This window comes from Anthonomus grandis, chromosome 2, assembly GCF_022605725.1.
Source record: "Anthonomus grandis grandis chromosome 2, icAntGran1.3, whole genome shotgun sequence".
In the NCBI taxonomy this organism is placed as follows: Eukaryota; Metazoa; Arthropoda; class Insecta; order Coleoptera; family Curculionidae; genus Anthonomus; species Anthonomus grandis.
In genome coordinates, this window is record NC_065547.1 from 10876511 (window position 1) to 10901106 (window position 24596).

Below are 24596 nucleotides of genomic sequence, written 5' to 3' on the forward strand. Positions count from 1 at the left end.
CTTAAAATTTAAATTCAAAAATGGAAATTGATTACAATTTAAATTTTTTTCATTTATGTTTTTTTTTGTGAATTTTAGGAAATAATAAATAAAATGTATTCTGACTAAAAAATTAAATGAAAAGACCAAAGTAAAAATTCAAATTAGAGAATCAAAATAAAATCATAAAATTTTAAGAAAATAAATAAAAATAACGAAAATGGAAAATCCAAATTATTATTAAGATTTTTTAAGCTTTTATTGTATTTTTTCTTTAATTTTGAAATAAAATGTTTAATTTCGGACTATTTATTTCGATGTTCCGTTTTCATTTCTCCTTTTAGGCTTGCCGTTTTATTAATTTTTTTGCGGTTGAACCATTTTTATATGAAAATTTAGATTTTAATTATAACTTGCTTAACTTATATTTAAACCTGGCAAATACACATTTTAAAATCAATTTCAATTTTAATAAATAATAATAAATACTTGCAAAATTAAAATTTTAAAATTAATTTCAAAAATCTTGTGAGTTTTAAATTTAATAAAAATTAATCACTTTCAATGAAAATATCAAAATGTTAAAAATTTAAAAAAAAATCCTCTAAATGATAAATATGTAATGAAAACAAAAACTTAGATTTAAAAGTGTTTTAAAAATGTAATAAAAATCAATTTTCTATTTTTTTTAGGAAATTAATTTCAGAAAATCAGTGGTTCAGTCAGTCATTAAAAGAAATAATAAATTTTCACGAAATTTCTAAGAGAATTGACATTTGGAAAATGCGCTTAATTTTCACAAAATCAGTGACTGTTAAAAAATTAATAATTTTTTTAAAATTTTTTGAAAAGAAAAACGAAAGTTTGAAAATTTAATCTTTTAGTGGGACCATCCAAATGAAAAACAACAAAAAATTTTAAAGTTTCCCCAAAAAACAATTATTTTACTAAAAAAATTTTTTTTAACACAACTAAAAATTTAATAAAATAAAAGTTTATTTAAAAAAAAATACTGCAAATTTAAAATTATAATTATTTTACATTTGATGGCTGAGAAATTTCAGTTAAAATTTGGAAAAGTTATAAATTTCCGTTGGCAAAAGTTTAATAATTACCAATTATGAATATAATATTAATAATAATCTTTATTTAGCATAAAAAAGCTACATATAAAATACAATACATTTTACAAAAATTTCCATAAAATTATAATACTTTTATGAAGCCAGTACATTATAACCCACTTTCGTCAGCAGGAGTAACTTTAAGAGTAAAGTAAAAATAGAAAAAATAAAATAATAAAAAAACAACATTCTAGATGCAGTTAAATATTAGTTTTATTACTAATTAAAATTGACAATTTAAATTTGAATTAAATAAATAAAAAAATTATAAATGTATTTTCTCTCCCAAAATGTTTTTAATTTCAAATAAAAAAAAATAAATTTATTCACAGCTTATGAAATTAACTTCGAAAGGAAAACCAAAAATTAAAATAAAAAATAACAACAAAATAAAAAAAAACACTTAGGTATTAATACAAAACTGGAAAGTCATTATTTCAGAAATTAAATAAATAAATAATATCTTTATTTAGCAAAAAGCTACATTCAATAAAAACATAAATGAAAAATAAACTAAAAGTATAGGTTGGCCATAACTGTATCAGGACACTCCGGTTTGTCCATGGATGGTCTCGGTAACCCAGAAACAGCATCCCGGTTCCAGAAATATGCTGTCAGAGGTAGACCATAAATTAAAACTAGACTTAACCTAAACATTATTTCCTTGCCCAACTTATTAAAAGCACAGTTTATTGTTGTTTGCCGTATAATAATAAAAATGATGTCGACTTAGGTTGATCGAGTAGGTTCGGTTGCAAGCAGCCGATGACACACATTTGGAACTTGGTTGACCTTGCTGACCAGACACATTGGTCCCCCTGTGTAACACTTAGAAATGCTTCGGTAGTTCCAAGAAGCTGTAACCAGTATCCCGGTTGGCCCAAAAATACCCAGTCAACAGATAAACCCAGAATCAAGATGACGAAAGATGAAGGAAACAATGCATACTACAGTAAAACTTAATAAACTACATAATTAAAATAACATAATAAAATAACAAACACAATTTTACTTATTCATAATAAATTCATAACAATTCTATACTGTGCAAGTTAAACAATAATGTTGAACAAAACTGTAAATGAGGAAGAGCAATAGCGTTGTAAAGTTTTAATTTGATGTACATTGGCAATTTTTTTCCAATTCTTATGATAAATCCAACTTTTTTTGAACATTTTCTCATTACAGAATTTGCATGAGCATGGAAATTCAGATTGGCATCGAAAATTGTTCCCAAAAATTTCATTTCTTTGGCATACAAAATACTTTCCCCATGACCTGTTGCAGTTGATGAATGTCTTTACCCACCACATATAACATTGTATCGTCCGCAAACAACACCACATTACACCCCCGCACTACCTCCACCATATCGTTGACATACAATAAAAATAGCAAGGGGCCCAAGACCGTTCGCTGCGGCACACCATGCTTTTCATTAACACTTTCAGATGAACTATTTTTGTACATGACTCGCTGAACTCTACCACTTAGATAAGATTGAAACCACTTCAATACATTATGTTCAAGGCCTAACCGTTCTAATTTCCTAATTAACATTTCTCTACTCACGGTTTCAAACGCTCTCTTAAAATCCAAAAACACAGCAAGTACTAGATTATTAGAGTCAAGGGCCTTGAGAAAATTATCAATTATATTAATAATGACAGACTCACATGAATGATTTTCACGGAACCCCGATTGGTTAGGTACAACTATTTTATTTATATTACAATGTTCGAGTAGCTGTTCCGTAACACATACTTCAAGGAGCTTTTCATAAATAGGTACGGTGTTAATTGGCCGTGTTAATTAAATTCATTACACAATTTAGTGTTTTGTACTTTTGAAACAGGAACAACAGTAGAAAGTTTCCAGGCTTGCGAAAAAACCACAGTACTTAAGGATGTATTGATAATATCCAAAAGACGATCACCCACAATATAAGCACTATCGCAAAGAACCTGCTTAGAGATGCCACTCTCCCCACCACCAACGTTTTTTAGATTTTTAAGTATTTCCTTCATTTTAGTCATCGAAACTTTATTAAATTGTGTCAAGGTATTCTGGACTGTAGGTGGTTCAATGAAATATATTTGACCATTTGCTGCGGGTGGAATATCTGCAAGAATAAGATCAATACTATTCACGAAATAATTATTAAATCTATGTGCAATATCATTCTCCTGTGTAATGATTTCATTTTCAAACTTTATTTCATTAGGCATGTTTTGATTTTTTCCTGGCAATAGCGTCTTTAGATTTTTCCAGAGTTCTTTTTGATTATTTTTATTTAGATCTATGGTATTTGCAAAAAATCTGTCCTTTTCTACTCTTATCTTGTTTACTATGTTATTTCTTAAAGCCTTATATTCATTCTAAATGTTGTCGTTATTTTCTATGGTAGACCTTTTATATAATCGATCCCTTTCCTGCATTTGCTCCCTTATATCTTGAGTTATCCATTTTTTATCGGCATATTTCTGTTTTTGTATAATTTTAATCCTTGGGCACATACTGTCAAGAATTGTTCTAATATCTGTTACAAAAGAATCAGCTAATAATTCAACATCTGAACTATTTCTATTCCAATTGCATGTAAGCAGTTCTTCCTGAAGTTTATTGCATTTATAGACTTTAAAAGACCTAGTATAACTGACTATATCCATTGGCTGTTTCTTCGATTGATCTATAGAAATTGATATAATAGAATGGTCACTAATTTTAGGAGTTTGATAGACTTTATGCGAAAGAAATTTGTCATTTGAAATTAAATAATCAATCAGGGTCTGACTTCTTTGGACTATTCTAGTTGGAGTCTTAATTATTTGACTAAACCCATTGGTATAAATGATACTTAATAATTTGTTATTATAAAAACGGTTTTTTAATAAATCAAAATTAAAATCCCCAAGAATAATGTTGGTGCCATTAAATCCACTAACTTGCTCTAAATATTCCCCAAAAAACTCTATAAATTTGGCATCTTGTTTTTGAGGCGAATGGTACAAAACAGAGCACAAATATTTACCTCCACCCATAGATAGCTCAAAAGACAACAACCAGACATAATCATCAATAGACAATATAGACCCCACCTTATATCTAATATATCGTTTCTAATAAGGGCCAAGACTCCACCTGTTCTACTGTTGTTACTAGTGCATTGCTCCAAATTGTACCCATCAATAATCAACTCACATGGTTCAATAACCGGCGTTACGTGAGTCTCACTCAAAAGCAAGATCTTAGGCCTCCAGTCATTTACTAGTAAAATAATGTTATCTTTGTTGTTTAGATAACCTTGGCAATTAAAATAAACAATGTTGGTGTTAAATGTAATATTTAGGTCTAATTGCTACTTAATATAATTATTCCTTTGTAACTCTTCAATTTCCTTATAGGAATCACAACTAGTTACATCCCAAGAAACGTGATTGACGTTTAGCCTAAGACCATACTTTTCATTAGATACTACACAATTAATACACTTAACGCTACTTACATTACATTCTTTAACATCATGGGTCCACTACACTTTACACACGCTTTATTTTCTTTACACTCTTTCAGTAAATGACCATACCGACAGCACTTAAAACACCTTCGAATACCATATTCGTTGAAGACGGGACAGCGGTTCCAACCAATGTTCATCTTCTCTTTTTCAATAAACACTGCATACGTGGTAGCATCAACTTTCAAAATCATAATGAACTTTTTGCTTACGATTTTTGTTTTTCTCACAATTTGAATTTTTCGGTTTGGAGATTCTGGAACATTATTTTGACTCTTTATTTTGGCCAAAATTTCATTATCTGATAGGTTGTACTCGGACTCATTAATGCCTACTACCTTAATCCTGTGCTCTAAAAGTTTTGGTACCTCAACACGGTAGCTGTCACCCATGTTGTTCTGGATCTGCGACTGAATCGAAGTTAGCTCCTGCTCATTGCCACACTTAATGATAACGCCGCCACTTTTAGTTGCTTTACTTAGCGATAAACCAGCTCTAATAACAGTAGGATTGACTTTCTTTATCAAATCCTCCTTCACTTGCTTTACGTCTTTCTCCGGACACTTTTGCTTTACAACCAAAACTTTGCTGTCATTTTTGATGCCTATTGCTGCAGCACATGACAACTTGGAGTTCACACTTGATAGGGCTGTTGATGGCTTACATTCCTTCAAGCTGGCAATTTCATGTTTCAAGTTCTGGTTTCCGTTTAAGAGGAGATCGACTTTTTGATTTAACTCGTTAGTTTTACTGACTAAGAGCTGCAAGGTGGCCATAATATCTCCTACATCATCTAAATCAATAACAATATCATCTGTTCGACTTCTTTTCCTAGCGCGCTCTGTTTTGTATGCACCATCACTAGATTCAGAGGGATCACACGATTCACTGTGTCGTGATTCATGTCGTGATTGCATGTCGATTTTCTCAAATAAAAACCGCGCATATTAACATTAACACACTTTCCATTATTATACTTAGAACACCTGGTACATTGTATTATCGACTTAATGTCATCAAATACTAAATTACATTTAGCACAATTACTTCCTGGATCACCGTCATCCGTAGTACTTCCTCCAGCCAGCATTACATTAGTTAATCACAATTTCAAAATCACCCCGTATATGAAATAAATATAAGTTAGTTCAGACAAATACTGTTAACAATAGAAAACCCATTAATGTAAACACTGTAATAATCACGTACGTGCACTATATTTATGTTATACTTATTACACAAATTAGAGAAATAAAAATTGAATTTCCAGATAGTTTGATTGGATTAGGTTGAGACATTCAGAAGATTTAACTGCCTAGAAGAAAACTTCCGATAAGTCTTATACGATTTCAATGGAGTCTTAACTGCCCTTAAGGTCTTTCTTAAGAATTGATATTGTTCTTCCAGGCAGTTAGGTGATACAATTGGAGGTATTAAAGAATCTTCAACTCCCTGGAAGTAAGACAATATTTCCATTATCCCCACAAATAAATTCAATTGGTTTCCATGAATTCCAGGCAATTGAACTGGCGTAATATAAAGTTCTTTAGATCTCATTTCTAAAATTTAAAAATCTCTTCCGAGCAGTTGGGTTGGATTGAGTTAAGATACCTAGAAGTCTCAACTATTTGGAGGAAAACTCCCCATGAGTTATATGACCGATATAAAACTCTCCTCGCCAACAACAAGGCAACTTAAGGCAACAAGGGTTGCTGACTTGACAACAGACATACAAAAGGGGTATAAGTAAATGTAAAACATTAGATATTGAAATGAGCAATTGGAAGGAAAGGAAGAACAGAGAAGCCATAAACAATGTAATATTAGACAATATGACAGAAAACGAAACTTACAAATGTCTTGGATTGCAAGATAAACCGCCAAGAAATAAAGACACGATTAAAGGGAACAATGCAAATACAGATTACGGGTCATTCTAAAAAGCCTTCATTATTCCTGTAACCATTTTAAAGCCATCAATATATTTTATATCTCAATACTGACATACTAATTTCGAATAGTTCAGTGAACGAAACAACTTTGTCACAATCATAACATCCATACAAACGTACAAAGTCTGTTATCCTTAAAACAGACAATAAAGGACGATCATTCCTCGATTCGAGCAATAGACTCTGAGATGACTTAGTATACCCATTATCTCAGAAAGAGTATCAAATACCATTTGATAAAGGAAGAAAAAACAATAATAATATATATAAAAAACACCATTTCAGACCATAACATTACCAACGCTTCGATTAATACTACATTATGAAAAAAATTATCTTATCGTTCAATTAAATAGTCTAATCAGTTATGCGTCTTACCTAGCACCGACTGTTGGCCCATCCCAGCAGTACCCATTCCAATTTGATGATGTCCAAGACTATTCAACCCCGTGGTACCCATCAAAGCTTTATTAGTACCATAATGCTGTCCCAAACTATTGTAAGCTGTCGAATTATACCCTCCGACGCTGGCTGGGTTTGACACGTAAGAAGGCCCACTATTACCAAGGGTACCTGGAAATAAATAAACCGAATTCAGCTCGCAATCAGTCCGGAGCGTACTACGGTCTATAAATCTATAGCTAAGCTACGTTGTTAGCTAACCTAAAAGAGTACCTGCTGCTGGATTGTAGCCATGATGCTGACTTCCTAGCGATGTGTTTGGATAAATACTGGGTGTCGTATGGGACATGGTAATCGGCGAAATCGGCGGGCTACACTCCCCTAAAGCATGAGAGCTCACGCTTGTCGCTAGCCCCTGACCTATTTGGACAATTTTAATTCGGTTGTTTAATTCTAAGTCGGGGCTTTTCGCTCTTTTTTTGTTTGTTTGTTTGTTTTGACACCAAATATCTAAATGATTAGGGGCTACGCACAAGTTTTTTAAGACTAATAAATATAAGAAGCTGACTAGCGCTAACCCTAATAGCACAGAACGTTTTGGGAATATGCTGTTTGCACAGAAAGTTTTAGGAATGATTGATTTGGGTTGAAATTGGTTTTTAGTATAAGAGGTTCAATAGTTTCAATAAGTTCGGTCTTCAGAGAATATATAGGGTGTTAGTAAATAAGTGCCGCAAACTTCACAGAGTGGAAAAATAATAACAGTTTGCTGTGTAAACGTATGTCCGCAAATGCTTCGTTTTCCGAGATACAGGATGTCAAAGTTTTTCTTAAAAATTGACGATTTATTTATTGCTCTGAAACCGGTCGAAATATGCAAATGAAATTTGGACGGTTTTAAGAGGTAGTTATTACGCATTTTTTGACATGCAATTAAGAATTGCATGCTAAGTTATATCTAGGACATAGAGTACCCCATCACACAATATTTGCTTGTCTTCACCAACGTTTGCGTGAAAATGGTACTTACTATCTACTTACTACCTAGAGACTTTTTTCCGCGTCTATTTCTTTGCCATTGGATTCTTCATCAAATCGCTCAAATTCCTAATTTTTTAAATGGTATTTTGTTTACTGACGAAGCTACTTTTGGAAGACATTGCATACGAAATTTCCATAAAAATCACTTATGGGCTGAGAAGAAACCACATGGAACCTTTCAGGCTCATTTTCAGCATCAGTTTTCAGTAAATCTATGGCTTGGATTAATTGACGATCATTTAATAGGCCCATATTTCCTCCCACAACACCTAACAGGAAAATCTTACCTTCATTTCCTACTATATATTTGAACTAATTGCCGTTGATATCTGATAAGTGTATTTCTTTCGTTACTAAAATTTCAATTCGACAAAAGTTAGTAGAACTTTGGCGCCCAACATATAAGTATCTTGAAATGACCATATTCTACAAATTTTCAAAGCATTATGAGAATAGAATGTTTAATTGTCAATATTAAAACTATAGGCGATAAACCTTCTCTCCACGGGTATTGGATATCTTAAGTACCAGTTCTACGCATTGATAGAGAGAAATAATAAATGTACAGTTCCTTTTAGTTGGTTTATTCAAGTCACTTTAATTAACTATCGTCGACTTACGACTACACGCTCTTCCCTAGTTTACCCAGAAGAAACCAATGACAAAATGATTCTTGCTCAAGTATTACCATATTCACCGGATCTGCCCTCTTGCGACTTTTTTTAAAATTTGCATTACTGAAAAGTTCCCTTAAAGAATAGATGTTACCTATTCTTTTTAAAGAAATTCCTCTACAGCTATATACATTCTGGCAACACTTATGGTTCATGATGATGCACCAGCCCATTTTAGTATCAATGAACGTAATCTTTCAGATACAGTGTTTCCAAATTGTTGGATAGGTAGAGGAGGTACAGAACATTGGCCTGCTCGGTCGCCAGATTTAAATCCTCTAGATTTTTGCATTTGGGGTTTTCTTAAGCCATTAGTTTTTTTCAGTCCCGTCGAAAATGTTGATGACCTGAGGAATCGAATTATAGCGGGCTGTGAGGTAATAAGAAATACATTAGAACGCGAATACGAGAATCAATGAGGTGAAGAGTTGAATCTTGTGTAACGTCTGAGGGAGGTTATTTTAAACACTGTTGTAGCTTTGCGCCTATTTAAAATGCTAGTATTGTTATTTTCTATTATTGTTCTGGTTTAATGTTGTTGTATTAGATATTTCTGGTTATGCATTAAATAAATAAAAAATAAGCGTCAAGTTGTTTTTTTTGCATAAAAACGACGCCACATACGAAAAAAAGGTAGGAGAGGTTTTGTGTTGAACGAGGAATTCAAAAATTATTTTTTATTTAAAATATCTCAGTGGCGTACCATTTTTTTCTTCAAAAAAATTCAGATCATTACCCGTATGCGCGCAAATGGTGAACACAAAATTCTTAATTGCATGTGAAAAAATGCGGGATAACTACCTCTTAAAACCCTGCAAATTTTATTTGCATGTCTCGACCGATTTCAGACCAATGAATAAATCGTCAATTTTTAAGAAAAATTACCCCGTATCTCGGAAAACGAAGCATTTGCGGACGTACGTCTATAGAGCAGTCATTATTTTCCAGAATCACCCCCTGAAGTTTGAAGCACTTATTTTTTAACTCCCTGTATGAAACAAGTTTACAACAATTTAAAAACTATCAATAATAGGTGCATAATGAATTCATTCATTTTTAGTAAAAACGAATTAAGCTAGGTTAGTCAGTAACAAAAATTAATAACAAGCCTAATATAATGTAGCGTTTTTACCGTTTATGTGAACGAAAGATGTGAATTAAAATAATCGATGCACAAAAAGAGTCAATTGATTTATTTACACAGTAACACTACTAAACACAAACTTTTACTACTACTAGAAATATTTATTTACATCGTATTTAAATATCGCGCCAATATTTCGCACTAAACTTCAACTGATCTCCCGGCGACGCAGGCTCCTTATATACTCGGCGGACCATGATTTGGAAAAATTCGCTAACTATCCACGCGTTTCCACGTCACACAGTGTTTTGTACAATGGACAAAATTGAAAATTTAGAGTACAGATTTTTTTAAAGTTTTATAGCGTTACGTTTAGGGAAATACCTATAAAGGACGATAAAAGTATTTTTTATTTTTTTTATTTATATATTCCACAAGAAAAAAAAATCGAAAAAAAGAAAAATATTTTTGTTTATATTAAGGCTTTTAGTTTTAAATTATTTTTTTAGTTATTAGTGGAACTATAAACAAAATTTTAAAATATAAATAAAAATTTAATTAGAAAAAAAAAACTGTGAAAAACTGTTTTGTAATTTTTTTCTTATAAACTCTTTAAAATGTTTACAATCGAAAGGTATATATCGCATTTTGCGGAAATTTGCGTTTTTTTTTTGTATTTTTCCAAAAACTTTATTAATTGCAAATAGAATTATTTAAATAAATGGTGTTATTATGGTAGCTTCCAAAAAAGTCCTGGCCTGCTTTTCTCCCAACCAAATGAAAACAATAAAAGTTACTATGTTTTAAAAAATGTATGCCTTATATATTTAAAAAAAAGCCTCCGTCTGACCACCCTCCCCCTTTTTTTGATGTACCAAGACTACAAAATTTATTTAATTACTTTAAAAGCAGTCGTAAATATACACATTTAACAATAACCTTGAAGATTTGGTAAAATATTATTATTGCATGTAATTAAATTTAATACAGGGTGAATTACGAAATATACACATGCAGGGCTATTCACTAAACTACAGGGTAAAAAAATTTAGGAATATAAGAGGCGTTTCAGAAGTATCTTTTAAAATTAGTTTCTTGATATACAGAGAGTTTCAAAGTGCAGAAACATATCAAAGTTATGTGTTTTTAAATGGAACACCCGATATAATATTTGATTTTTAGGTTCTATGCAAAAATCAAAAAAGTTTAAGGTATCATACGTCATATTTTGTTCAACTGTTTTTAAAACAAAAATAATTGAAAATCAACTTTTTTTGAGTTTAGGAGGTTGCAGTTCTGAATCTGTTCAACTTAGAATAAAACGGTTTTCAGTTTCCTATCTTATCTTCATAAGACCTTTACGATGATGTACATTTAACTATTTTATTTGCCAAAATAACGCTCAAAAATTTGACACCTAAATTTAATAAAATGTAGGTCGATCAAAGTTAAAATAGCAAAGAACGCCTCTGAAAATTCCAATATTTTTAATTAATTAATTACTAAATTAATAAGAACGCTGTTAATCACTTCTGACCCAAAAGTAGCCCACCTCAGAAATAATTCAAACCTCAATAAAAAGTCACTTTATTGGGGCAGGGAAATAGAGCAATATTTGGATGAAAATTGATTTTCGGAATCCTCGTTAGATGAATAATACCTGCAATTTTATTTTAATTGTTTTCCTTACATTTCATTTAAAAAAATATATCTTTTTATTTTCAACATTTCTTTTTCAATATTTCCTATATAATCTTTTTTAATATATAATACTTAAGTCACGAGAGTTTTTTTGCTTTTGGATTCACATTTCGCAGATAAGAGTAGTTTTTTGAGTTAGACTCAAAAAATCTCACATATTGCCTTGTTGATAATAACGTATGCCCTTCTGCTGTGCATTCTATTACGTAGTGTTCTATATATGGTATATAAGCGTTTTTATAATTACCAGAAAATAGGAATATTCCTTAGTTCTATTCATATAGCTTTGCTACCGCAAAATGTATACAAAGTTTTTTCGAAAAGTAAAATAAATAAATCAAGTATTTGGTTACAAGTTAAAAAATTCAATAGTGTGCTAGATTTTTTTTTAACATCCTTTATAAAAAATTATTTTTTTCGTTGATTATTACAGATACCTGTATACTTACATTGTTAGTATTATAGTATTTTTACTATTATAAATATTTTACATTATTTGCAAATATAAAAAAGCATAATTAATTATGATATTTTTACTTTGTATTTCACCCTATATAATGTGTACATACACAGAATTTTAACTTTTGTGTGTTTGATTCATTGAAAAATATTTTTCACCAGTTTCACAATATAGGGGAGGATGGGACAAGTGATACACCTTAAGGCTCTGCGGCGTATAAGTTACTAAGTTTTAGAAATAAAAAAACTTTCATCGTTTGTAACAGGATTTTAATTGGTTTCAAACTGACATAGCCTTAAAAATAAACTAAACATTAACTCTTTGGAAAAATATCAAACTTAAAACAAAAAAAGAAAAATGACTCTCTTGTCCCAAGTTATAGGGGTAAGTGAGTCACCCACATGGGGCAAGTGAGTCCGAATGCTAATTAATCAACGACAATTGTCACAAACATAATTATTAGTACCTGGCTCATTATCGGAACAATCCTCATGTAACCAGGCACCACATTGCATGCACATTATCCATTCATCATAAAAAGTGTCTTTGTAGGTCTCATGACAGCAAATGCACAATGTGTTTTTCTCTTCATCCGGCATTGTTTTTATGTTGTGTTGTTTCTCTTCTGCTCTTGACGTGGCACTTAGAAATTACTTCTTTTAATTTTTTTCCATTACTAGTACTTGTCTCTGCTTTGTCGTCTAGTTTCTTTTTTACTTGCTTGGCTTTCACTGGTTTTAATTTTTCTTCCAATTGATCTTTGTACGGAGAACTGGATTTTAGATCCTTCTATGCGCCTAGATTTGGATTTGGAATTTTCTTTCTTTTGAGAGGGTTTTAAAACTGGGCTTAAAGTTGAAATTGAAACATAACTACGTGATGGTTGCTCTTGTTCAAAATTATTTACTAATTCTTTAGAAGTACTCCGGATATCTTTTTTTCTCAACAAGACTTCATCACTTATTACGGGACCCTCGACGGGATTAATGTTTTCTGTCCTATATTCCTTTTGAAGAATGTTCTCGGCTGGCGCAAAGTCACTGTCTTGAAACACATCTGGATTATATGGCTAGATTCCTGTTTTTTCAAAACCCTTAATAATATTTATTTCTGTAAAAGCCTGTAATAAGCGCATTGTTAATAATAGGAACCATATCATATTCTGTGATCCTAGAGCCTGGATAATTTGTAAGCCAGTGATCCATTTCTCCTGCCAGATAGGTTTTAAATGGTCCAAAGACACTTATGTCCAGCGATTGCAACTTATTTGATATGTTAGGAGGTAAGGTTATAATATAAACTCCTGATTTTCTAGCCAGGTTTACTAAATTAATGGACTTATGACTTGAATGTCCATCTAGTATCAGTAGACTTGGACAATCTGTTGTTGTTTTGGTGCAGCCTATAAAATAATTTAAAAATTTGATAAATAGGTCAGCATCCATCCAGCTTGATGGAGCAGGAAATCCTACTGCAGGAAATGAACCGCTAAAAAAACCAGGATTCATTCGAACACGAGGGAAGACCATAAATGATATAATAATAAAGTTGTGTTTTTTCCTCTCTCTGTGGAATGTGGGAAGCTTAAAGAAGTTAATCTTCCCACTTGCTTTCTTCCCTTTTCAGCTAAAATTTTCCCGGTTTTTGAACGCAGGTAATCCCCATCTCATCACACTTAAAAATCCGATGCGGCGGAAAATTAAACTTGTCCAAGGTCTTTTTTAAGTTTTGAAAAAAATCAATAACCCTAGATTTGGAAAATCCTGTTACTCTTGCAATGCTGGTTGCTTCAGGTCTTGGAATGGAGAGCATTTTCTGACGATTCAAAAATGAGCTTACCCAGTCTTTTCTTGCAAGTTTTTGATCTTTATTAAAAGGATGACTTATTTGATTGGCTTCAGCAAATTGAAATGCAATCCTTCGAAGATCGGTGGTCAAAAGTCCATAAAACAGTTTTTCCAACAAAATTACTCTGAGCTATCAAGGCTTTAATCATGATTGTAAGGTGGTTCTCGGAATACTAAAAACCACACTAGCTTTTTTAATTGACATCTCTTTATTTTGAATCTCTTCTAAGGCACCACGAATGGCATCTTCTGAGGATGCTCCTTTTTGGGTTTTGCGCATGTAGCACGCACCATTTTTCCTCTGCAATATATAAAATATATTTATAAGAACTTTTTATACTAAAGTCAGGCATGACTCACTTAACCCAATCGTTCTTAAAATATAAAAATTTAAATCTTGAAAAGACAGATAAATGTGGCAACATTCTAAGCATAACGTGGTATTAAGCAAAAATAAGGTTATGGTATGCACTTCATACAATATTAGGAAAATGCCTTTAAATTGGGGAAAATCCTTATTGATTTCGCTTAAATTATTATAAAACAATACGCAAAATTTAAAAAATGTTAATATTTACCTTAATTTTAGTAATTTTCAGCTAAATGCTTAAGGACACAATACGCGCTAATAGACATGTACACTACACTAATCATTGTCGTGCTATGATGCCGGTTGCTCGACATATTTCTAGAAACGCACTTGCCCCCTATGATTCACTTGCCCCACTCTCCCCTATAGGACATCATATTCAAATTTAATATTTGCACTTTTGTATTTCATCCCGTATAATGTTTACATATATATATAATTATTAATTTGGACTTTTGATACCACTATAAATATTTTTAATACCAGTTTCGCAATATACTTTATACTTCGTATTTCACCCTGTAAAATGTAAACATATATCCATTTTTAAAATTTAATGCTTTCTAGTTTTTGACAAAAGTGTATAAGTTACGATAAAAGTCATTTTAAAATTAAAATTAGATAGTCTTAAAGCAATGAATGTTGTCCTGATTTCCCTATAAGACAAAACACAGTGCATCGTGGATGGGCCCGCTTGTGTCATTGCGTAATAATGGAGAATAGCTAGTATTCGCGGCGTTATCAATAGCTTTGTTCGCGGTGACAGTCCTGAACAAGTTCAGAATAACTTCGCATGCGCATTTTTAAAAAGATCGTTCGTAGTTACTAGTCCTGAACTTCTAGTTCGAAATCCTGCGTTCGCGGATGTTTTGTTACTTGTTTAGGATCAATATGTACCTAGTTTAATCGATCCTTGGACTCTCATTAGAATTTTGAGTTAGTTCTAGACTTGCGCAGTAAATTTTTAATGACTTGTATGTCGACTATTTACACTTTTTGTAATTATTTTCTGATAAGTGGTGCTTATTTTATTTTATTTCAAATTTAAAACCAATAATGGTTACTGTTACAAATAATAATTGCTTGTCCTACTGCTTTTTTTAAGTTTTATGGGCAGTTTGTTACTTCAATTTTTGTAATTCTGTTTTAATTCAATTCCTGTTTTAATTAAATCGTTTTTGTTTTAGATTAGTTATCCATGATAAAATTACCATGTCTGATCATTTATTTTCCAATGATGAGGACTTGGAAAACCTCTTAGAAGTTACAGAAGTTCCCAAAAATGTTGGATGTTTTGAAACTTTATTAGTCCCATAATTTGACGATAAACTGTATTTTCAACATTTTCGAATGAGCTCAGCACTGACGAATGAACTAGCAGATCGATTTGCTGCATCCCCATATTATAAAGAACAGGAAGGAGACTTAGAAAAAATAACTGCATTAAAATTTATTACAGTATTTCTTAGCCATTTCTCTGCTTTAAACCTTTACAGTTTCAATTAAAAAAAAACTTTTCTAAACAAAATAATCGGAAAAAATAACCTATACTAACCCAAACAAATTTAGATGTTGACAGTCCGTGGATCGTCCGCAATTGAAAAATGTTCCAAACCGGTTATGAATCACGGATGCGCCTAACCTTAAAGGATGAAGAGTTCCTGACTGATCCGGGTTGCGTTCAGAATTGTCACCGTGAACAAAGCTAATAATATCATTACACTGCCCCCTCCCTGACTTTATTTCGGTTCGAAATGTTTTTAAAGATGGTGGATATCGATACCAGCAGAAGGCTCTTCTCTTGCAACTTGACTTCTTGTAGAAGTAACAATCAAATCTTTTCTACAGAGAACGACGCGACATTGGGAAGTATTACAACACATCAGAACTTGCACGCCTGTAGAGCTAAATACCACTTTTGACATGCTGCGAATCGTCCTGCAGTCCAGGTTATCGAGTCTGCCTGCGAGTTTAAGAATTGCTAGGCTTCTCAGATCCTCGACAAGCAACTTCTCCTTTAGAGAACACAAAGCATCCCTAACGTTCTTTTTATTCTGACGCCTCTTTGGTAACCAGGTAGAAAATCTTCCTACCAGTCTCTTTATTGATTATCTTGAGTGCTTGCCCGACTCTGGGGTTAGACCGACGCAGTTCGTGACATTTTCCCAAAGTTCTTTGGAAAACCTGAACTATTTCTCTAGAGATTTGTAACTTCTTAGCCACACAATGTACCAGAGCATACTTAGCTGGAACAGTAAACAGGTCTTGATGGGATGGGTCATGAATTCATGGAATGTCCAATCCGAAGTGAATGACTCGAGCTTTACCCTTCGGCGTCTTTTGCATTTATATTGTTAGTAACATCGTTGATTGCTTCCAGTACTTTTTATGGCTCATCCCAGGATGTTTGAAGTTTTGGTGACAGAGCCTTCCGTCTCTTAAGGTCATAGAGCCAAACTAAGTCACCGTTGTTGTAGGTTTGTCATTGGCATTGACAACATATGCATCCAGTCGCTGATATCTTAAATGGAAATAGTAGTTCTCAATTTCTTGATTGCAAGCGTCTTACAGATGTTATGGAACATGCTGGATATAAAATTTCATCCTTGGTCTAAAGTAGGCACACCAAATTGAAAAATTCCTTCTTTTATTAAGACGACGGTGATAGTAGAGGCTTCCTGGCTTGGTAGCAGGTATGCCCTAAACCATTGATTGAAGTAGTCAAAAGCAATCTTTTCAGAGGGACTTTCCACCTTGTATTGATGCATCAAAGCCATCTGGTTTCTCTGCGGCTTATTACTTGCCGCATATGCAACGTATTTCCTTCACCAGTGTCTTACGTCTGTCTTGCTAATGATCCAGTAAAATCTTTCCCTCGCTTTTCCCAGGGTCTTTGTTCAAAAGTGTCCTCCTGACACATGAATTTCCTCTAGAAACTCCGAAATCCGATATTTAGGCACAACGATTTGCCTCCTTGCCTTTGTCATGGTCAATCATTTTCCACTTCAAGAGTTCATCTTTCAAAATTATGGAGTTCCATTGAACCCACTATGACTTGACACTGGGAGAATGCTGGACACCTTCTTTTTAAGATAGCTTATTCCCCTTATTTATCCAGGACTATCTGGATGTCGGGATCATCCTCTTGGTCTCTTATAAGATCCTTATATTACCAAGTATCATAGACGATGGTGATTCTTAGCAACTGAGCATCTTTGTGGTCGCTAACAATGTTTGCAATTCTCTGGCCAGAGTTTTCTTGATAGGCTTCTTGATTTGCATTTCCATGGATTCTCCCTGCTCGGTGTGCACTTTCTATTTATCTCTGACCCTCCAAATTTTTAAACTGAAGGAACCATTTTTAAATTGCATGGTCAGTTCGCAGCAGAAAGTTCCTCCCATAGAGGAACTTGTAGAGGTGCTTTATTGCTTTGATAACAGCAAGCCAACTCTCGGCGGGTGGAGCAATTATTACGCTGTGGCTTGGACAAAATAGCTAATTACTTTTTTGTTTTTGGACATCCTGGACTTGGAGCAGCACGACGCCTATGCCCACATTGGTAGCGTCGGCGTCCTGTACAAATTTTCCTTCAGATATGGATAATTTCAGAAAGCTGCGTTTTTCAGGGCCTCTTCCTGACAGTCTTGAGTACATTGAATTTTTTTTACTTTCTTTTGTCTCCTTTTGTTAGTCTGGTCAATGGTTTTGCAATGTTAGCAAATCGCTACACATAGCATCGGTAGTAACTACATAATCCCAAGAGTGTGATCCAACGACGTGATCCAGATACTGCACAGCCAATATTAATACAGAATCTTTGGACTCAATATTAATTCAGAATCTCGTAGCCTCCGAAATTCTTCTGCTAGATTTGTATGTAGTCCTCAAACAATTTTCCTACCACATGTTTAAATTATGCGTTTAAAAGTGGCAAGAGCATTGGAGAGTCCAAATGGCATGTGTAAAAGACCTCTTTTCCCGATCTTTCGAGGCAATCTCAACTTCCAGTATCTACTTTTCATATCTAACGTGCAAAAGATCTTCGATCCAGCCAGGGTGTTAAAAGTGTCATCGACATAAGGGAGAGGATAGCTGTCCTGTTTAGTTACGTTTTTAAGTTACCGTTAACCTACGCAGAATCTGAGCGAGCAGTCTTTCTTTTTTACCAGTACGGCCTTCCTTCATCATACTCTCAATAATGTTATCAGCCTTCTCTCTCTTGGCCAGTGGTTGTCTTCGAACTAAGAATGGGACGAGCATTTTCTGTATTGATATTATCCTGGACGATATTTGTTTTCATTTCTCTCCCAGTGGCAAAAACATCCTGATATAAATGGACCAAATGCCTCAACCTCCTTCTTTGGTCCGTTCTTAGATCCCACATCTGATACCAATATAGTGTTCCTTTTTTAGGAAAAATCGTTAAAAAAATTAATAATAATAAGCACTTTTTTCAATTATTATAATATGTTTTAAGCACCCTGTATAGTTTCCTTTCAAGAAACTCTCTGAAAGATGTCTAATATATTAATCTAAGGAAATCTTTCAAACCAATTGTTAAATTATGTAAAATGTTTAAAAAAAAGTGTCCATTTAAAAAAAAAGAAATTTGTTTAGTTTATAAAGTTTTTGTTAGAAGAATAGAAACGTATCATCCATTTTTCTCTAAGAGACCAAACGAAAACAAAACAAAGGTAAGGACACAAAGTCACGGTCTCATCAAATCCATATAATTTTTTTTTTTTTTTTTTTTTTTTAGCTGCACGTGTTTCGCTCCTATCGGAGCATCATCAGGCCTAAAAAAATACATTAAGATATTTTTCACAAAAAGAACGCTTATAAAACTCATTACCTAGACCTACACAGATCACATTACAACAAACAACAAAAGAAAAGCTAGGTTAAGTTAATAATTCCAACCATAGATAAAAATGTATGCTTAAAAAAATAAAAAAGTAAAAATGTAAAATGTCACCAGTGGGGAACGATCCAGCAACCTTTAGATTCACAGGCGCGCGTCTAACCCATAGGCCAACAAGTAACATAATGAAACATGGGAAACAATCCGAACTATACTATTAAGTGTGAATATAAGTAAACAATCTTAACAATAAAAACTAAAAATATCTAAAATCGAAAAAGAAAAGACTTTTTAAGAGAAAAAGCGTTCTTTTTGTGAAAAATATCTTAATGTATTTTTTAGGCCTGATGATGCTCCGATAGGAGCGAAACACGTGTAGCGTTTAAAAAATTATATGGATTTGATGAGACCGTGACTTTGTGTCCTTACCTTTGTTTTGTTTTGTTAGAAGGTTGAGAAAATATCGCTACCTCAATACTACAACTAGGTAACTCGAAATTTGGCCGTTTTTAGCTATCTAGTTGTATTTTTTGTAATCTTTTATATTTTCAAAGTAGATAACTTAAATCCCTACATTACAGATTCCAATAAGCCTGTTTAAAAATAGATATCTCCAAATCAAGCTTTTATTTATTTCAACAACAAGGTATCTAAAGTTATCTAGTTGTTGCACAAATGATTTCAAATTCACTTCTAAACATTTTTGTGCTAAATCTAGATAACTAACATAAAACACGTGATTTGCAGTTTTGTTTACATTACTCGTGCTTGCAACAAAAATTTTTACGGTTTTATTTGTTTATAAATTGATTTAGTATGAGTTCCAGAGTGCAGTTTTTGGCTGAGCTTCGAAAAAAAGGTAAGCAGGTTTAATTTTAATTGAAATAATAAATTCAGCAAAATGTAAGGTTATGTTAAGAAAAAGTACCGGAATAAACGAAGGGTAATTAATTTAATGTGATTCTCATTCTTAGCTCATAATCTTCCGGAGGAACCTATTAATGAAATAATGGCAATAGATCTCCCAGGTTTACAAGAACCTTCCACAGAAATTCTTATCAACTTGGAAGAAACGAATCGACCAAAAGTTATGCGTTACTAACTAATGTGTAATACAGTACAAGTTTTACATTACCTAGTTCTAGTACAAGCTATTTAGTCAATAATGGTAAGCCAAATTGTTTGTTTTTTTTTTAATTTGTCATGTTATTTTTTCTTTTAACAAAGATGATGTGGCAAATTATGAGGAATGTCTAACATTGCAACCGCCTTCGCCATTTTCTTCAGAACATTCTGAGTATCTTCTTGAAGTATCTTCGCCTTCTGACTCGGAAGATAATTTACCCCTAAGTAATTTAAGAAGTCGTATTTCTTCTGAAATTGCGAATCTAGAAGATATGCAGCAATTTCCAGAAACTACCACCAAATCCAGAAAACGAGTTTTGAGAGCCAACCAGTGGAAAAGAAATATATCCAAAGAAAAGAGAGCTCGCGGTCAACAGTACACTTCCTCAAAACAAAACGAACAAACAACAAAACAAAACAATTCCAGCTAAAACAATGAATCCACCATGCTCAGAAAAATGTAGGCAAAATTGTACTTTCAAGATTTCCGATGGAGAAAGACTTATAATATTTAATGGATCCTGGGAACTGGCAAACTACTCTCGACAGCGTGATTTTATTCAAAGCAATACCACAAAAGAACAAACAAAAATTAAGACAAAAGATTAAAAAAGAATGAAAAAGATAACATCTAAACTTGTAATTCAAAATATAAAAAGTCATATCGAAATTTTTCAACAGTTCCATCACATTATTGCAGATCTGGTACAAAAAGGCAATATTTATGTTCATCTTTGAATATAACGATCCTATATTCATTGTATGTACAATGGTGCGAAGAGAGAAATCTGGAAACAGCCTCTGAAGCAATTTACAGAAAGTGTTTTAATGAGAACTATAATTTAGGGTTCCATCGTCCAAGAAAGGATCAATGCAGAATGTGTATGTCTTTTCATGAAGCTTCTGGAGATCAGAAAATACTTTTGAAAGAAGCTTACGATGCTCATATTCAAACTAAAGATCAAGCCAGAAATGAGAAAGCGACAGATAAAACAGATGCTTCAAATTCAAATCAGAAAATTGTTTGCGCTAATTTTGATTTGCAACAAGTTTTACTTGTGCCGTCAGATCCGACTAACAATGCCCTTTTTTATAAAAGAAGACTAGCAACATACAATTTTACTGTTTACAACGTCGCTAGCAAGCAGGGAGATTGCTTCATATGGTCTGAAGTTCAAAGCAAAAGAGGCAGTTGCGAAATTGCTAGTTGCGTTTTTATGTACCTTAAATCTTTACCAATAACAACTAAAAATGTAGTTTTCTTTAGCGATAGATGTGGAGGGCAGAATTTAAATAAGTTTATGGTATCTGTGTTTACTAGCAGTACACTGTGTCCCATTTTGGATAAGACTGCAGGGTATCTCTGTCATTTTTTAAGATAGAGCTTTGCGGTTTTCGCGACCCTGTATCACTTTTTTGTAAAACTTTTAAAGCCACAAACAGAAATATTCTAACTACTTTTGTTCCTGAAATACAGGGTGAAAACGAAAATGTTCACTTTTAGAGATGTTATTATTTCTCAGGCCCTGTATAAGATAGAATAAAAATGAAAACTGCTTATAATAGATATTTTTACATAAAAGTCAGTGGCGTATTTAATTTTTTTTTCTAATGCACTGTTTTTAAGATTGGGCACAAACTTGGTATTTTTTAAATGGAACACCCTGTATATTTTAACGTCAAATTTTTGCATTTTTTTTTCTGAATACATTGATTTATCACAACCTATTCTTTAGTAAATTTTAGCTTCAAAAATCAGAAAAATCCATATTTATTTTTGTTTTTAATAGTAGGCCATGAATTCTTACACACATGCATTTAATTATTACTTTTTTAAAACGCTATGTGATTTAAACCTGTTTATTTAACTATATTTTAAACATTAACTTAAAATATTAATATAAACATAAAAATGTTAAAAACAAAAAAAATATATCGGACCAGGTTTAACATTAAAAACTAATTAGTAATTACAAGAATCAAATTAGAAAATTAATTACAAAAACCAAAAAAAAAACAACAAATATAAATTTAATAAAACTGTTCAAACTGCTGTCCATTTTATCTTATACAAAAACCACATACAGTCTGTATTCGTCTTAAGGCATTTAAAATTATAAAGGGTTGCCTTTGTAAGTTTATGAATGCTTCTTCAGTTGTCGCTCGGAGTTCATTTATATTATTATGCCGATTTGCATAAATTTTATTTTTTAAGTACGACCATACAAAAAAGTCCAAAACACTTAAGTCCGGTGACCTCGGGGGCCATCTGATTGGCCCGTGTGTGCCAATCCAACGTCTATCAAAATGGGTACTTAAATATTCTCTAACTACCCTTGAATTATGAGCGGGCGCTCCATCTTGCTGGAAATATATTTGATGTCGCTGGGCTAAAGGTATGTCCTCCAGCAACTCTGGCAAATTATTTTGCAATATATTTAAATATCGTTGGGCAGTTAAGCTACCCTCAAAAATTGTATATACAATTTTAGTGCCCAATACAAAACAGGAAACACTAAAACCAAATCGGCCTTGTTGCTGTCGTTCAAAAGTAATATGTTGGTTTTCTTGATACCAATGTCTGGTATTTTGCCTATTAAATATGCCACTACTGCTTATATGGGATTCGTCAGACCATATTACCTTTTTTACAAAATCCGGATCTTCATTAGTTTTGGTTAAAAACCAATTAGAAAATTCCAGTCGTTTAAACGCATCGTCAGGATGCAATTCTTGAATAATATTTATCTTATACGGTTTAAATTTATGCTTTTTTAAAATTTTTTGCACTTTTGTTTTGGAAACTCCTATCTCTTCCTCTATCTTTCTACAGGAAATTTGGGGTCTTGCTTCCACACACGCTAAAACATTAATTTCGCCAGCCTCATTTCTATCAACATGGGGTTGCCTAGGTTTTGAATAGCAGCCATAATTTAAAAGACTAGATTTTAACCGGAATACCGTAGCCCGAGATGGCTGACGTCTTTCTGGAAACCTAATAAGATCTTTTTTATTTTTTGAATTTTGTAACAAAATAAAATAAGCTAGAGCTTTACCTATTTAAATATAATTGCTGCGCCGCTTCGACATTTTCGTTAGAAAGGTTTAAACATTTTATAATATCATACTTTTCAAAATTTTGCAATTCCATATTTTCACCGTCAGCCATGATTATTGATATGTATTGAGTCTGTTTGTGACTTAGTTTCCATGAATGCAATAAACAAAACATTTTTTTATGCATGTGTCAAAGAATTCATGGCCTACTATTAAAAACAAAAATAAATATGGATTTTTCTGATTTTTGAAGCTAAAATTTACTAAAGAATAGGTTATGATACATCAATGTATTCAGAAAAAAAATGCAAAAATTTGACGTTAAAATATATAGGATGTTATTATCCATTTAAAAAATACCAAGTTTGTGTCCAATCTTAAAAACAGTGCATTGGGAAAAAAATTAAATACGTCACGGACTTTTATGTAAAAATATCTATTATAAGCAGTTTTCATTGTTATTCTATCTTATACAGGGCCTGAGAAATAATAACATCTCCAAAAGTGAACATTTTCGTTTTCGCCCTGTATTTCAGGAACAAAAGTAGTTAGAATATTTCTGTTTGTGGCTTTAAAAGTTTTAAAAAAAAGTTAACAGGGTCGCGAAAACCGCAAAGCTCTATCTTAAAAAATGACAGAGATACCCTGCAGTCTCATCCAAAATGGGACACAGTGTACAGCAAATAGAAAACCTTAATACAATTGACTTAAAATTTTTAGTTGTTGGACACAGCGAGATGGAGTGCGATTCTATGCATGCGGCCATTAGTAGAGAGTGTAAAAGGGTTGGGAAGGCGTATTGGCCAAAAGATTGGAAATATATAGCTCGAGGTGCCAGGAGAAAGGGTGATAAACCCTACATTATCCACGATCTTGAATTTAAAGATTTTTTCGACTATAAAAAATTTGTGGAGCAAAATTTGTGTTTTCGAAAAACAGATAACGATGGACACTTAGTTAATTGGCAAAAAATGTGTTGGATACATTTTGATAAATCTGAACCTTTTATAATGAAGTTTAAAGAAACTTTTGATGGAGATTTTAGAGTGATAGATTGTAACAAAAAAGCTTGACGTAATTCTTTACAAAATGCTCTATCACTGCAATGTTTATACAAAAGTCCGATTTCAATCTAAGAGGCCAAATATCAAGACCTTGTTTCGTTGTTTAAAACAAAACCACCAGCATTAAGGGAGACTTATAAGTCATTTTACACAAATTTGCCCCATGATGGGAAAAAAAGATCAGAAAGTGAAGAAGAAAATTAGAAAATTGTGATTATTTATTACCTATTTTAAGTTATTTATGTTTTTAAGAACCCAATTTAGCTGTTATAAGAAAGCTGTTCAGTTTTGTTTGTAAGAATATTAAATTTTGTTTATTTTTGGTTTGCCTTTTATT

The 24596-nt window shown here is 32.5% G+C and overlaps 1 protein-coding gene across 11 annotated transcripts in view; it reads right to left on the minus strand.

Annotated features, from left to right (window-relative positions):
- The window catches only part of LOC126749487 (RIMS-binding protein 2), a 159680-nt gene that overhangs the window by 106542 nt on the left and 28542 nt on the right, over positions 1-24596 (minus strand). For 10 of the 11 annotated variants that reach the window (XM_050459198.1, XM_050459234.1, XM_050459211.1 and 7 more), the window contains exons 4-5: positions 7248-7394; positions 6951-7145 (exon numbers count right to left, since the gene is read on the minus strand). In XM_050459198.1, coding sequence (XP_050315155.1) covers positions 6951-7145; positions 7248-7394 — 342 coding nt within the window. The remainder of the gene's footprint in view (positions 1-6950; positions 7146-7247; positions 7395-24596) is intronic. The other variant, XM_050459238.1, reaches the window with a different exon arrangement.